The sequence below is a fragment of the Archocentrus centrarchus genome, chromosome 9, assembly GCF_007364275.1.
Source record: "Archocentrus centrarchus isolate MPI-CPG fArcCen1 chromosome 9, fArcCen1, whole genome shotgun sequence".
Lineage (NCBI taxonomy): Eukaryota > Metazoa > Chordata > Actinopteri > Cichliformes > Cichlidae > Archocentrus > Archocentrus centrarchus.
This window is the reverse complement of record NC_044354.1, coordinates 21374932-21389431: the sequence shown is the minus strand read 5'-3', so window position 1 is coordinate 21389431 and position 14500 is coordinate 21374932. Positions and strand designations below refer to the sequence as shown.

At 40.9% G+C, this 14500-nt stretch overlaps 1 protein-coding gene across 1 annotated transcript in view; it reads left to right on the top strand.

Moving 5' to 3' along the window:
* The window catches only part of dtx1 (deltex 1, E3 ubiquitin ligase), a 45398-nt gene extending 34452 nt beyond the window's left edge, over nucleotides 1-10946 (top strand). Inside the window, exons 5-11 of the mRNA XM_030738454.1 lie at nucleotides 665-726; nucleotides 839-1000; nucleotides 3682-3743; nucleotides 3869-4027; nucleotides 4894-5055; nucleotides 8175-8264; nucleotides 8368-10946. Of these exons, the coding sequence (XP_030594314.1) occupies nucleotides 665-726; nucleotides 839-1000; nucleotides 3682-3743; nucleotides 3869-4027; nucleotides 4894-5055; nucleotides 8175-8264; nucleotides 8368-8592 (922 nt within the window). The 3' untranslated portion in view covers nucleotides 8593-10946. The remainder of the gene's footprint in view (nucleotides 1-664; nucleotides 727-838; nucleotides 1001-3681; nucleotides 3744-3868; nucleotides 4028-4893; nucleotides 5056-8174; nucleotides 8265-8367) is intronic.
* Nucleotides 10947-14500: the final 3554 nt, after the last annotated feature.

Below are 14500 nucleotides of genomic sequence, written 5' to 3'. Positions count from 1 at the left end.
TCTCAGCTTTAATAACTTGGATTTTTATCAAATGATGGCTTTGGTTAGGCTGTTAAACAGACTCTTACTTATGATCCAAGGAAAGGGAACTTGTTCCTGTGCTCTGCGTTGCTCTGGGAAATAAGAAAACTTTGTGCTCATATTAATGCCCCTGTTTTTGCCCGCTCTGCTTCACAGATTTTGAAGAGTGAGCAAGTCAACTGTCTTTGTCGTCTGTGTTTGTCATGAACTCCAACCTCTCCAAATGTCATCCTGAATCAGACTCTGCAGTGCTTTGCACGAGTCAAGCTGTCTCATCCTACTGCAGTTGTCACCATCTTTGTGGTGAAGCACATTTGACATTTTCACTTGAGTGTTTTTCATGCCATACAGAGCAGAACTATTTTCTGCTTTCAGGTTTTTCAGCTGTGGCGTAACAGGCAGTTGTGCACAAATGGGACAATTTACTGTCCATTTTTATGGTCGCAGGGCCATTTATATATTATAAGCTATGTATTGAATGAACTGGCGTGGCAAGAAGTGTTTATCTGTGTGATGTGAGCAATTCTCTTTCTATAGCTATTCTCTTTCGTTAGACCTTTGAGTAAGGGACCGTAACAAGAGCCTAATTATTTTATATCTTTATCCCTACTTTTTTTCACTGTTTATTTCTTTTCTCTTGTAGGGTTCCTGCCCTCCCTGTTAAAAACTTGACTGGTTCTGGACCAGTGCACCCAGCCTTAGCAGGTTAGACCAAGTTTGCTGGGCAGTATCTGTTTAGCAATCATCTATAAATTACAGTTTTTGTTGAGATGAGTGATTTTTGTTTTTGTGTCTGTGTGCTCTACCTATGTATCAGGTATGACAGGTATCCTGATGTGCGCTGCAGGTCTGCCTGTTTGCCTGACTCGAGCCCCAAAACCTATACTGCACCCACCCCCCATCAACAAGAGTGACATGAAACCTGTGCCAGGAATCAACGGCATGCGCCGCAAAACCAAGAAAAAGCACCTAAGAAGAGGTGAGATAAAGGGACTGAAGAAAGTTACAACTGAATGAATTTAGAACACTAGTACTGTAGCTTGTATTTTTATAATGCATAAGTCAATAAATGAGAAGTGCACTGAGGAGATAAATATACCAACCACTGACAGACTTTCTTTGTTCTGCCAAGCTTTGCAACATGTTTCCCTATCAGCCGTCTGAGTGTGTTGGTCAATGTGCGAACAAAATCACCCAACTGTCAAAGGATCCTTAATTGCTCCATAAGGATAGCAGTGACTCAAATTTCACCCAAGTTTGCTAACAATCAGTTAGAAAAGCATTTCTGTACCTTTCAAAAAGCTCATATATGTATACATTAAAATAACAATTTTATAGATGGAACACTGACTGACACATGCAGTCACAAGAAAACTAATTAATAAGGCACCGTTACACTGAGCCGGTTCAAAGGGGGATCTGGTGTTTAGTTGGACAGCTGTGGGCCTGAATAAATGTTTGTCGATGCAAGCGGTGGAAACCACTGGCCTCCCCGAGGAGTTTTTGTCCTAATTGATCAGCCACACTGTTGGATTTCTATCCTTGTATGGCACTTGTTCTCTCAGTCAATCCTTCTCCTTTACTGTACACACAGATTTTGTTTAGAGAGCGATTGCAATAAAGCAGTTCTCTACTCACACAGTGTATAGTGCACATGGGGTGCTGTTGATTTTAAGTGGGGATATAGTTGGGCGCTGGAAGGAATACTTTGAGGACTTCCTTAAGGAAGCAGAGTCTGGGGATGAGGTGGCTGACTAACCCTTCACTGGGGATCACTGAGGTAGTTAAACAACTCCTTGGTGGCATGGCTCCTGGGTTGGATGAAATTCTCCCTGAGTTCCTAAAGGCTCTGGATGTTGTAGGGGTGTCTTGGTTGACACACCTCTGCAATGTTGCATGGAGATGTGGGGTGGTGGTGAAAGATGGATTCAGGCTGTGGCTGCAGTGATGTAGATGCTGCACTGCTCCATCGTGGTGAAGAGTGGCGTGAAAGTAAAGCTGCCCTCACCTATGGTGGCAAACTTAAGTTAGTGACTGAAAGAACGAGATCACTGAGACAAGAGGTGGATGGGCTTCCTCCAAAGGGTGGCTGGCCTCTTCCTTAGACATAGGGTGAAAAGTGCAGTCATTCAAGAGGGTCTCAGCTGCTACTCCTCCACATTGAAAGGAGCCATTTGAGGTGGTCCAGGCATCTGATTAGGATGTCTCCTGGGCACCTCTTAGGTAAGGTGTTCCAGGCATGTTCTAATGGGAGAATGCTCCGGGGCAGACCCAGGACATGCTGGAGAGATTATGTCTCTCAGCTTGTCCAGGAACACCTTGGTGTTTCCCTGGATAAGCTGGAGGAGGTCTGGGTTTCTGTGCTGCTGCCCCCATGACCCGGCCCCAGATAAGCAGAAGAAAATGGATGGATGGATGGATGATGGATGGATGGATGGAGATATCTATTATTTTAGCAATCAAGTATTCTATCGATTATTTCATCGATTAATCAGATAAGAAATACTCCTGTCTTATTAACAGTTCTTCTGCATATTTTAACTTCTGTAGTTTACTGCAGATTTTTCACTGTATGAAACAAACAGCGGTGGATGGAGCAGCTACAAAGTTCTCTTTTCTTCAAGACTGGCAATAACTAGCACTAAATATGGAATTTATTCGTTTTGCAAGTACTTGGACATAAACTATAATTAGAAGAAATGTTATAAGAACATGTTTTATATGAATGTATTCTTATCAAGCCAAATAGAGACATCTTATTAAAAATCTCAAATTCATGACCAAATATTTATTTTAGTCTCAACAAATGCTGGAGACTGAATGATCAAAGTTTCCATCCTTAATAAAATAACTAAAATAATCTTCGCTTGCAGTAATTAGAAATTATTGACCCTTTAAGTACTTATGACACTTTAGATTCAGCGACGAGGTAGTGGCCAAATATGCAACCTATATGTGCTGTCTGTGAAAGAGCATGAATACAGTCAGACAGTTGTTTTAGGCAGTGAGATCTGGCTTATATTGCTCTGCTTTCTACACACAGAATGGTTAGAGAAGCTAATGAAGCTTTCAAATGGCAAAAGAGTAAAATTCTTAATTCAGTCTTTCTCCTCCTTTTTTTTTTTCTTTTTTCTGCTCTCCCTCTTTTCACATATTTCTACCTCCTGCATACACTTTACACCTTAGGATTTCCAGGGGGGACAACAGCTGATGCTTTTTGCTGCTCTCTCTCTGCCTCTGTTCACTGGCTCTCCCTCAAATGAACAAACAAAAGAGGGGGTTGGGGGGGGGGGGGGGGGGGTTGTGGCTGCCTGTAAGCGTATTAGGGATGTAAGCTGTGGGTGTGCTCTCAGCCATACCAGCCTGGTTCCACACAGGGATTATGAGAGTGTGGGGATACCAGTGGTATGTGGCAGTTTGAAGGTGACCTCCTCTTGAACATCGTTACCACGTGTACTGTTTACACATGCACACTCACATTGTTTTATTGAGAAAAAAAATGGCACATGAGGCAGAGTAGTCTCTGAGAATGATCGGATGTTGTTCTCTTGTTTTTTTAATGCCATGTTGCAGTCATGTTTCTCTTTACTCACACTTACCTGTGACTTGTGGGTTGTACAGTGTCTTCTCATCACTCTTATGAATTATTTTTATGACAAGGAAAAAACCCAGAAGATGTGGTGCGAAGATATACAGAGAAGATTAAAGTGGTGCCCGACGAGGTAAGCATAAGACACAAATAGGTGCACATGCACACGTGCACAATTTAAGTTAAAGGACCTGCCTTATAAGTACTGTCATGTGCATGTCAAATGGCAGCTTAAGCATTTTTGCCCGGCTATTCCAGGACTGTACCATCTGTATGGAGAGGCTAGTCATGTCATCCGGCTATGAAGGCGTCCTGCAGCACAAAGGCATCAAGCCAGAGCTGGTGGGCAAACTTGGCAAATGTGGGCACATGTACCATCTGCTGTGCCTGGTGGCCATGTACAACAATGGCAATAAGGTGGGTAAAAGCTTGCAAGCCAGACGCTGTTATGATGTCACACTAGGCTCAAATTATAAACTCGCAGTGTCTTACAGCTTGACGGGGTTGCACAGCACTGGTGGATGATGGGCCTCAATATTGCTACTCACAGATGGGAAGCTTATATAGTCTCATCTGATTCTGAGTCTTGACAACCCAGTATTTTGTAAAATTGCTATGGACACTGCAGTTTGCTTGCAGGAAATTATTGCAAATAAAAGGAGACTATATTGCCACTACCAGTCCCATATTAGCAGCTTATTTAATAATATTTGAGGGCCATTTCACGCAAGTAATAAAAACAAAAAACTTCTCATTTACAGTTTATAGTATCGTGCTAAGCAGATGATTCTGTTTTTATTTGTCCATTTTCTGTAATGATCCTCTTTGAATTTAGATTTTTTAAAAAGCTGCTATTGGTAATGTTGATATACTACATGATAACAGACGTATAAAGCCTGTTGTGGCTCCAGAAAGAACTAAGCAAAAACTCATAAAGGTTCTACAGTGGTGTCTTTTTTCCAGCACCAGTTGGGGATAAAAACTCCTGAGAAAAAAATATTTTTATTTGCTAAATATTGTAATATATTCACCAGCTAGTTCCTAACATTGTCTGCCTGCTGTTTGGGGGGTTGTTCTATTTCGAGCTCAAATTATGAGCATATATTTAAAAAAAAAAAAAAACATAGTATCGCTCATTCTCAGCATTTGATATGTTGTCTCCAGGCTGAAAATGTGCAAATCAAGCTTTTCATCATGTATTTCATTTTGGGGGGTTTTGGAAACAGAGCTGTTGTCATTTTGTTGTGTCATTAATGTCAAATCATTATATTTCTCCAAAGCAGGATGGGAGTCTTCAGTGTCCAACGTGCAAAACCATCTACGGGGAGAAAACAGGCACCCAGCCCCCTGGGAAGATGGAGTACCACGTCATCCCACACTGCTTGCCGGGCTATCCAGACTCCAAGACCATCCGCATTGTCTACGATATTCCTGCCGGGATACAGGTTAGAGCTGTCTCACCTCACCTAATCCACCATCCTGCCTTTGAGCACTGATCCACTGTCTCTTGCTTCTAAATCTGCGACCTTTTACAACTGCTTATCCGCTTAAGTTGGATGGAGAGTTACTCATGCAGGAAGGTGAGATGTCAGGATCCTGAGGAAACAGCAATTTTAAGAATTACACAGTGATTCTGGGCAAAGACAAAGACCCATATCGAAAAGGAATTTTTAAAAAAAATTATAAGAACACTAAGAATATCCCATTCTTTCTGATAGTAAATGTTTATGTTGTATAAAAAATATATATTTAAATGGAAATATGGAAATATTCATACAATCCCACCTTCATATAGCCGATTTATCTTTTAGTGAACACATTAAATGAATTAATACTAATAAGAAAAAATTACACTTGAGCTTTATCCAATAAAGGAAATTACAAATGTTCACTACATTTGCAGTTGGGAGGATTTTACCATCCAGGGTTTGAGCTGGTGGTATTTTAGCTGCTATTTTATCCAGACTCCTGAGATGAGTTTGAATTGAGTCAATAAGCTGACCTTTTTCCACCAGTGGAGAAGGCATAGTGCCCCCAGGGAGAGCGCTGGGGGTCATCTGACCACTCATATCAGCATAACAGCACAATACTCTATTGCCAGGGGACATTACTGTAGGGCTGTCTCGCTCCCCTCCCGCAGCTCAGCCTGCACTCTAGACATCATGAGTGATAATCATAGATGGTGAGGTTTACACATAATGTACTCAGTGCACGATAGCAAATTAACTTCTTTTTTTTTCTTTGGGGGGGGGGGGGGGGGGGGGGGGGGGGGTGCATACTGTGCATCTTTGTTTTGCCTTTGGACTCTATGCTAGTGCCCAGAATTTGGCACACTCAGGTTTCTTTTGGGTTTGCACCTTAAGCCCTCTTGTGCCACCAATAACTCAAAGTAGGTGGTAATCAAAACATTCCTAAATGTCCTAGAACCAAGATAGTCCAGAATGAATGGAGCCCTATGGAGTTGAGGTGGCTGTAGCTCAGAAGGTAGAGCAGGACACCTGCTAATTGGAAGGTTGGTGGTTTGATTCCTGGCTGCTCCAGTCTACATGCCAAAGTTGGTCTCCTATGTGCTCACTGGAGTGTAAATGTCTAGAAGGTGCTTTGGTGTAGAAAAGAGTGCCTTTTTGAATGGCTGAATTAGGCATCTTACTCAAGTAAGAACCAGCCCATTTACCATCTGGAGCCTTCAGCCTAAAAATGTAGTTTCCAATGGTGTTTATTTTTTGTTTTTATCATCCTTTCAATAGAAGAATCGAGACAATAGATTTCAGTTTTTAGATTTTTATTGGGTTTTGATTGCACAACAAACCACTTAATGACGCACTATTTTGATTTCATGCATGAAAAGAGCAGCAGCAGAAAATTTCTAGTCACCTAATAGCAGTCTTAATGTTTGCTGTAGTTACCTTTTGGTATCGGGTGCTGTCGAGGGAGAAGGTCTTGCCATAAACCCAGCACTCATCATCTTCATGCTTATAAACATCAGAGCAATTTGAGAAAAACAATAACAGCGTGATTTTTTTTTTTTACATTTTGATCCCCTTTGATCATCGCACTGCTATGATCAAAGGGGACATGTTTTTTGCATCCCACACTAGAAAGAAGTTCAAAATCAAACAGATTTTCTTGTAGAACCAAATATGTGGTCCACCAGTTGAAATACCCACATGGCCTAGGTCCTAGGATATGCAGAGAAAACTAAACGAGATTTAAAAGTCAGGCTCTCTAAAGATAAAAGCAACACAAGGAATAAAGCTGACAGAGAGCTAGTGGCTAGACATTTTATTTCAGCTGGCCATCATGTGTGTTCCAAGGTACAGAAGTGGTACCTCCTCCTAAAAAACGAGATGGAGACTGATTTTTGTGACAAAGACAAGCATATTGGATTGGTGTACTACAAACTGAAAGCTCTGAAGGTATGGGGCGTTCATCCCTGTAAGAGACACATTGGGATATTGTTTCATTTCAATTTGATGATATAATCAATACTTTACTTGCAAAAGCTGAAATATAATTTGGGTTTCTGTCTCTAAAAACAGGCATGAATAATTCACTCCCATTCACTGGGGACTATCTTGCACTCACCCTTTGAGAGGAATTAGATCCATTTTCAGAACAGTGGGATTAATCAGAAGTGGAATGACTCTCTCTGGATCACCTCTGATGGAACTTCTGAACCAAATGCCTGATTTTCAAAAAACAGTGTACCTCTGGACTTACTGGATCGAGCAGAGTTTAAAGCGTCTCATGATGTCAGTTTCAACACATTTGAAACTGACATCAAATTGCATTTGATTTCATGAAAAAGTTTCAGAAGGTTTGGCCACACGTTTTTTTGGCAGCTCTTCCAAGGACTGCCAGAAAAATGAGTCATTTGACCGCCAGGGATGCAACACAGAACTTTTTTTTTTTTTCCCTGTTATTGCTTACAGCCAGCTTTTAGCATGATCTGATCAAGTTGCCATGGCGACTGTGCCCTGCTGAACTACCTGATTCCATCAAAGCTGCTTGCAGCTATATTTTTAGGTGGTATTATATTAGTGTTACAGTGAAAGGGGGACTTTTTTCTTCACCTGTCCAAAAAGTGTGCTTAACAGATGCAGAAAGAACACCTAAAAATGTCTGTGTGGTTGCAACAACCAAAGCAATATTACCAAAATGTAAACATAAATAAGGAAAAGGAAAAAGGCCAAATAACCAGACTAGTTTGTTGTGAGAAGGCTGTAACTGTGTAATACACCTCCTTTATTAATAAGGTGGTGGGAGTGCATGAAGGGTTCCAGACTTTGTACTACATCTTTAAATCAACCATAGCATCTAAAGCTCTAAAGACTTTTATTTCACACTAGTGGCTTCAAAGCACGTTTTTAAATAAGATAAAGACTGATCTGCGTATTGAAAGCAACATATTTCCCAGCTGATTTTTACAAAAGCCTCACTTAAGCAATGTGAACAGCAAAGCTTGTCCTGTGGGTGCTGTTGACATTTCCCACACAATTAAGTCATAATTGCGAGTGAAGGAGTTGCAACTTTATTTATGTTTTGTTCTTGACATTTTCACCAGACCAACGAGCACCCAAACCCTGGGAAGAAGTTCAGTGCCAGAGGGTTCCCTCGACACTGCTACCTCCCTGACAATGAGAAAGGCAGGAAGGTAAGCTGTGGTCCCAGGAAGAAACAGTGGGTTTGCAATTAGCTTATTGCTTCCTTCTGTGGAAGCATTGTCAGAAGCTGTCCTCTTGTTTGTGTCTCTTCAGGTCCTGAAGCTGCTGATCATGGCCTGGGACCGACGCCTCATCTTCACCATTGGCACATCCAGCACCACGGGTGAATCGGACACTGTGGTGTGGAATGAGATTCATCACAAGACGGAATTTGGCTCTAACCTGACAGGTCATGGCTACCCTGACCCCAACTACTTGGACAATGTCTTGACAGAGCTGTCGGCCCAGGGGATTGGCGAGGACAACCTAAAGGACTGATGGCCAGCAGAACTGGTACACCGAAACACAACCCACCATGCCCATCTCCCAGAGAGCGGGGACACTGCACGACTGGCAAACATGCGGCTGACAACGCTTTACTCCACACAAACAAAAATATCCTGCAGAAAAGGTGGCTTGGTTATAATCAATGTTTTTGGTTTGTGTAAACTAGGTTCCCTCCCCCTGCGGTCTCTAGATCCAATGCCTTGAGCATGTTGTGTCCATGGTAAAGTCTCTCAAAGGGTTAAGGATTTCTGTCTTAATGTTGGGCGCTTCAGGTGAAAGGTATTTACCCCTTTTTAGAGTAAAACTGATGCAGTTCCTCGTCACTTGGAGTAAAATGACAAGGGGCTATAACTATACGCAAGCATATCTGTAAAATGCTGAACTCCAGAATGGCATGACCCCGACTTCCACCGCACGATGAATGTTGAGCAAACACCTGCGACAGGGTGAGGTGTCAGTGGATCAGCTGTTGCTTGGTATTATGAAGATTTAAGAATATCATAAATAAATCCAAATTAACTATTTGCTTCCCTTTTATAATAACTTAATGGTGAAACTTGGTTATGCGGTTTGAAAGAGAAGGTCATGGCTCCAGTGATGTCATTTATGGTTGATGCTCTGATATTTTCCACTTCTGATAGGTCAGGTTTTTTTGTAAGTACGGCAGTATGTTTGTTCTATATTGCATGAAGTAGATTCCAGAGAGCTTAAGATTAGAAGACTATTGATGTTTGGTAACAGTTATATGTTGTATGGTTAACCTTGTGGACTGTCTGTGAGAGGAGACATAAAATAAGATGAAATAAGCTTCGCTCCAAGGTTTAACTCATTTGTTTAGTTGACACGCTGTTGATGATGATGATGACCTCTGTGAATATAAAGCCCGCATTATTATTATTCCTGTTGGAGCGAACCCAGGTGTTGGCACAATCCATCATGCTCACCATACACAGGGGGCGAGCGTGCAGTCACGTGCTCCGAGGCATTAATAAGCTGATGGACCTTCCTCTATCTTTCAAATACCGACAGCTTTCCCTTAGAGATCCATTTTGGGGAGATCCTCTGCTCGCCTGCAGTCTCTTGTGAGCTTGTTTTGCAGTTTGGCACTGTACTTGGCTCAAGTGCCTGTATAGTGAGCAGTTGAGCCTCGGGAATGAGCAGCATCTCATTGCCTTCCTGAGCTCGTTTTGAGTTGTTGGGGCCCTTCCCAATGTATCCGTTCACCCCCGCTTTCCGCCTCCTCCTCAGCTGTGGAGCGCTCATTCTACAAACCATGCAAAGGCTGGTTGCGTGTGTTGCAGGCTAGGAACTAACCCCCCACCCACCCACTACAACTCCCTTAGATTTCATGCCCACAAACTTAAGACTTTTTGAAGGTCCTTGGTGGAGATATTGTGATGTTTATTTACTCTGTGATAAATTATAACCCAGAGCTGCATAATTCTCCATAAATATGTCTGATCAATTTTAATAAGCAGGAGCGTTGATGTCAGGTTTATTAGGGGGTCACCCAGCAGTGGGCTTAATTTTGGGGTGAATCATAGTCTTCCATAGCACTTTGAGGCAACATTTTTGTTTATTAAGTCATTTGGTTTTTAGAAAAATGTCTTAAATTGCAACTTAATCTTTTTTAAGTTGATGTTTATAAACTGGCTTGCAATGCTTTAACTATATATATGTATACATATATATATATATATATATAAAAATATATTTGCAGATGTGATATACCTTTAAATTTAAACTCAATTTGAGTCAATGGTGTAAGTTTAATTTATTTTTATACTCTTCTATATAGAAAATATAAAGATTGTCCCACATATCTGTACACAGGCACATGAAACATGAATACATAAAATCTGGCAAAATTTGTCAGGATGTCAGGGACTGAAACATGACTTGTTATGGACATCTTATATTAAAAGTAGTCTTAGTGTATGCTGCTGTCATTACCTTAATGTAGAATTGGTGTAGTTGATCCCTGTGGGACACAAATAAATACAGTAAATGTGTCTTTATTATTGGTGGGGCAGCTTTAGCAGCATGAAGATGGCTGTTAATCCCGTGTAGGACATTTCTCCTTTTTATAGTTGTCCAGAACATGGGGATGGATGTTGTTGGCCATCCTATGTTATGGCTGAAGGTGAAAACAGCCTGGGTTAAATATCAAATGACAAAATATTCTTAAGAGTTTGTTTAAGCTAAATGAAGACTGGTGGGATTTCTCTTAGTTAGGTGTCAATCAGAAACGCAAGAAATACAGCAATAAGGGCCTTAAAAAGATTTTCTTTTCTTTGAACCAGCACAGATTTTTACCCCGTTTGCGAACTAAACATTATATAGTGTTACACAGCAGGGGGGGGGGGGGGGGGGGGAATCACAGCCCGACAAAATCTGCAGGCTACATCTGCAAATCGTCTGTGAACGTTTTGCAGCGGAGCCTCCCATATCCACTGATGACTATTTTGTTGTGCCATGGCAGTGCCAGCTTTTTGGCTTCAGCATCAGCCCTTTTATTTTGAGGGAAACATGAAAAAGCTTTCTGCATCAAGCGCAAGCACCGCGTCGGTGGAAAAGTGTTACTTCTAGCTCTCACCTGAAAGCACAATAGTATGGAGATATATATTTAAATGTCAGTGATGCCTCAATAGCAGTCCTCATATTGGTAAAGAGAATTTGCGGATCCTAATGCACATGCAGTGTGTCTGTCAGGTCAATTAAAATAATCACAGCTCATAAGTTTCATTAAGTTTCCAGCTGTTTGGTTTGTAACTACAGTATAAGCCAGATATATGGATTAAACATAAAAGTGCATGTTACTTCATCCCATGTAGATATTAACAAGGATGTTTAATATTAAAATTTTATATAATTTAATTTATTTTAAGACATTCATTGGCTGGCTTCACAATATTTTTCTTTCAAAATCTTAATAAATATTGCCACACATTTCCAAAAAATATGCATCCACTGCAGTAGCCTATACATCAATGGCTACCGAGAGGTGCATCTGCATATAGCATGAATTAGCATTAATATAAACAGGGAATAATTAGTTAGCATGAAATCAGCTTCAGCACCTTTGGCATTTCTTCATTTCTTTCATTGTCACTTCCAGAGCAGCAGAAAATTCTGTAATTTACCATCAGCCTCTTTCAGCTGGCCAGAACTCCTGTTGCAAAGTCCCAAGCTGGTGTGAGCTGTTTATCCCAAAGTTATAAATGTATTTTAATATCTTTTGTTATTCGGCTAAATTCCACTTCCACCGGACAGTTAGTGGAGTCTGTGTTGATGGGCATGTGTAGCTACAGATGTTGGCTGTGAGCTAGCTTCTCAACTTTTCAAACAGGATATATTTTAGGCTCTGATTGTTTAAGAATTTTCTTAAATGCGGCTGAAGTTAACAAACAGGAGGAACAAACAAAGGACTTAATATCTATCCAAAAGGCCAAAATCACAGAGCAGCTGCATCAGTTCATCTGTGTCCTCACTTAAGTCACAATACGCAATATAAAATCATATAAAAATGCCACTGGATTGTGTGCGTACAGCAGGGTGGCAGCATAAACTGTTGCATAGCCCGTGCAGGCAGCTGGATTAATTTAAAACAAGGTTTCATTATACATGTGAATCAGACTGCTGAAAACTGCTCCCGTGTAGACAAGCTGTCACTGTGTAGCTTTTAGCTACAGTAAGCTCTTAAAACCCCCAAAGAATGGCAGATGCTACAACTTGCTCGCTTCACTGTGGAGCACTTAGCAGCTAAAGAGCTTGGACTCTTATTCATCAAGAGGACAGAATCACGGCTCTAAATGAATAATGAACTCAAATAAAAGCTGGTATGTAAATGAACTGTTTCCACTGCCCTTAAAAGTAAATAAATCAGTTGCTGCAGATTTAGGTCTTAAAGTCTTTTAATACTTTAAACTTGGATTTTAAACTATGTTTGTTTTCAGGGTCTTTAAGCTGCAGCTCTGTGTCGGCTATTCTGTCTCATTTCCATCTTTCTGACAGCTAAACAAGCCAAAACAAACTACTAAGAGTATGTCTAAGTGATTTTGACCCAGGTGTTGAAAATAGTCACGTTTCGGCCTACTCACGTCAACTTTTCTCCTCCACACATTTTTTGACACCCTTTATATAGTGGGACAGCAAAAGAGAATGCTACCAATCTATCAGGGAACTTTTCCATGTAAAGTGAAATTTCGTTCACTAGAGAAATCCAAATGTTTGCTTCTTCAGCTTTTCCTTTCCACGTGTCGGTCTTGTAGTGTGAACGACGCCGGCCCTTTAGACTTTTCAGGTGTGTACAGATCTATATGGGAATGATGCATAAAACACGGTTTTGGTATTTGTCCGGTTGAACAAGAGGGAGGTGGATTTTATGCAATTTACTATTTTTAAAACCTAATACATGATTTATGTGTAGCAAGAAGGCTGATTTTCGGTTTAAAATGACAATGGATGTTTTCTTTATGGGGTGCCAACCTCCAGGTTTCTAAACAAAGAGGTTGCAATCCAAGGATGTTCACATGCTATGTATTAGAAAACATATATTTTTGATGTCTTTTTTTCCAATGATTGTCTCTAAAAAGAACTATTACATGACATTTGCTGTATTACTCTTCATCCTATGCTATTCGAGAGGCGGGATCAGGGATGAAGTCACTTTGTCCGTATGAAGTATTTACAGTTGTACTCTCGTAGTGTCCACTGCAAACTGTACTTCTCTATCTAAATGATACCTTAACATTTTGTGTGGCTATACTGTATGTTTGTGTCTGTCTGTGTGAATGTGTGTGGAAGTGGGAGTCCCGTAGACAAAGCTTAGGTTCATGTCCTTTAAAGATACAGTAATGTTTCCTAGAGGTGCATGTTAACCAAACTGTGAGCAAGTATATTGACAATGCATAGTTTGTTTGTTTTTTGCATATGAAAACATTATAGCTTCTCTAGAAATATCACCCTGGTTTTCTGGTGATTTAGCACTGTGGTTTTGCAACTTAATCCTGTTAGTTAGGGATTTTTTTCCCCTCTATTGGCTTTGATTTACACACATGGGGGAAGTGATAGCGTTTGGCTACTTTCCTCACTCTTTCCACAACATGTGAAACACCTGAAGTTTTTGAATTTAAGTGCCCGTTTTAATTGACCTTTTCAAGTCATTCTTTTTGTTGTTTACCTTAGGCGGTGTTTGCATATTGTTATTTAAAATGGTTCACAAAGAGAAACTGAGATAAACTAAAAGCAAGATATTACAGAGACATTGATTAAACTATAAAGGGCTTCTTAATCTATCGGTCTTTATTGAATTGTGATGACCTTGTTGCATGTTTGTGTGTTTCTTGTGGAAAAATAAATGTGCCCTTGACAGGGGTAGCGTGTTTGACCTTTTGTTACACCTTGTTCCCTACCCCCACCCTAGTCGGTGGTGTGTCTCTTCCTCCCATTTAACGCCACTATTTTCTTCTCCCTGGGCAACTCTGTGCTTTGCTCCTCGTTATATGGATATAAATGAGCCTTGCTGGTGTTCTGGAGTGAAGCAGAAAGAGTTCTCACTGGTAATAAATTTGCTTGATGATTATTTGCTGTCTCTGGCTTCTGTGGTAAAGAGTGGTGGGCGAATATTAAAGCAGGCCTTGGGATGTCAGGACTGAGGTGATGAGACACCCCTTCAGCATCCTGTTCTTCCTTCCATCACTGACCCAGCAGCTCAGAGGCCAGACCCCTGCTAGTTTTTGTAACTAAACCCTACTGCCCTGCCTTCTCTCATCGCTCACTTCTCATGCCTAATGAGAGCGCTAGCAGGGAGACTGCTGCATCATTGCAGGTAGGTCTGCTTTCATTAGCATTTAAATAAGGCCAGGAGGTGCAATGCCTGCATGCATCTTTTTGTGTG